This window comes from Apaloderma vittatum, unplaced genomic scaffold, assembly GCF_000703405.1.
Source record: "Apaloderma vittatum isolate BGI_N311 unplaced genomic scaffold, ASM70340v1 scaffold26035, whole genome shotgun sequence".
Lineage (NCBI taxonomy): Eukaryota > Metazoa > Chordata > Aves > Trogoniformes > Trogonidae > Apaloderma > Apaloderma vittatum.
In genome coordinates this window covers 5,952-6,611 of record NW_009718043.1, presented here as the reverse complement: position 1 = coordinate 6,611, position 660 = coordinate 5,952, and the positions used below count along the sequence as shown (strand labels likewise).

Below are 660 nucleotides of genomic sequence, written 5' to 3'. Positions count from 1 at the left end.
CTCAAGTCCCTGCTGGCACCGCTTCAGTCCCAGAGCACACTGAGAGCTGCAGGGCAGCAGCTGCTGGGTCACTGCTTCCCCTCTCGCCCCGAAGCTTGGGCTCAGATGGCAGCAGCCTGGCTCCCGAGAGAGCCCCCCTCCTGCCCACTCTGCTGCAAACACCTTGCTGCTGCTTGTCCTTCGGGGCCATCCCAGCGTGTCCCCCAGCAGTGTGGGGCCATGTCAGTGGCCGGCAGCATGTCAGCGTGGCCAGCGCAAGCTGGGTGGGCAGCCAGGGAGGGGATAGCACAGTCCTGCTGCAGAGAAGGTGCTCTTGGGAAGGAGCACCGGCATTTGGCTGGTTGGCCCCAGAGGTGGGCAGCCAGCCCCTGGTCCTCACAGCACTGTCCCAGCAGGCTGGAGCCAGCGTTGCCCCTCTGTGCGGTGCCAGCACAGCCTCATGCCTCCTCGGCAGTGGCATCAATTCCCGCGTAGGTGAAGTTCTCAAATAGGGCCATGTTCACGTAGGCCTGTGGGAGAAAACCAGTCAGGAGCCAGTTGCGTCGATGTCCCCATCTTCTTGCCATCCCCACCGGCACTCTCACAGGTGCTGCGCCCTCAGGGGAGGCGTCGGGGCTCCCCACTCCCAAAAAGGGATGCCATGGTTACCCCCATGTGTGG

At 64.1% G+C, this 660-nt stretch overlaps 1 protein-coding gene across 1 annotated transcript in view; it reads right to left on the bottom strand.

The window, feature by feature from the left end:
- Positions 1-437: 437 nt before the first annotated feature.
- TIE1 (tyrosine kinase with immunoglobulin-like and EGF-like domains 1) overlaps positions 438-660 on the bottom strand; it is a gene marked incomplete at its 5' end in the record, with an annotated part of 6,171 nt that continues 5,948 nt past the window's right edge. Inside the window, one exon of the mRNA XM_009870133.1 lies at positions 438-509. Within this exon, the coding sequence (XP_009868435.1) occupies positions 438-509 (72 nt within the window). The remainder of the gene's footprint in view (positions 510-660) is intronic.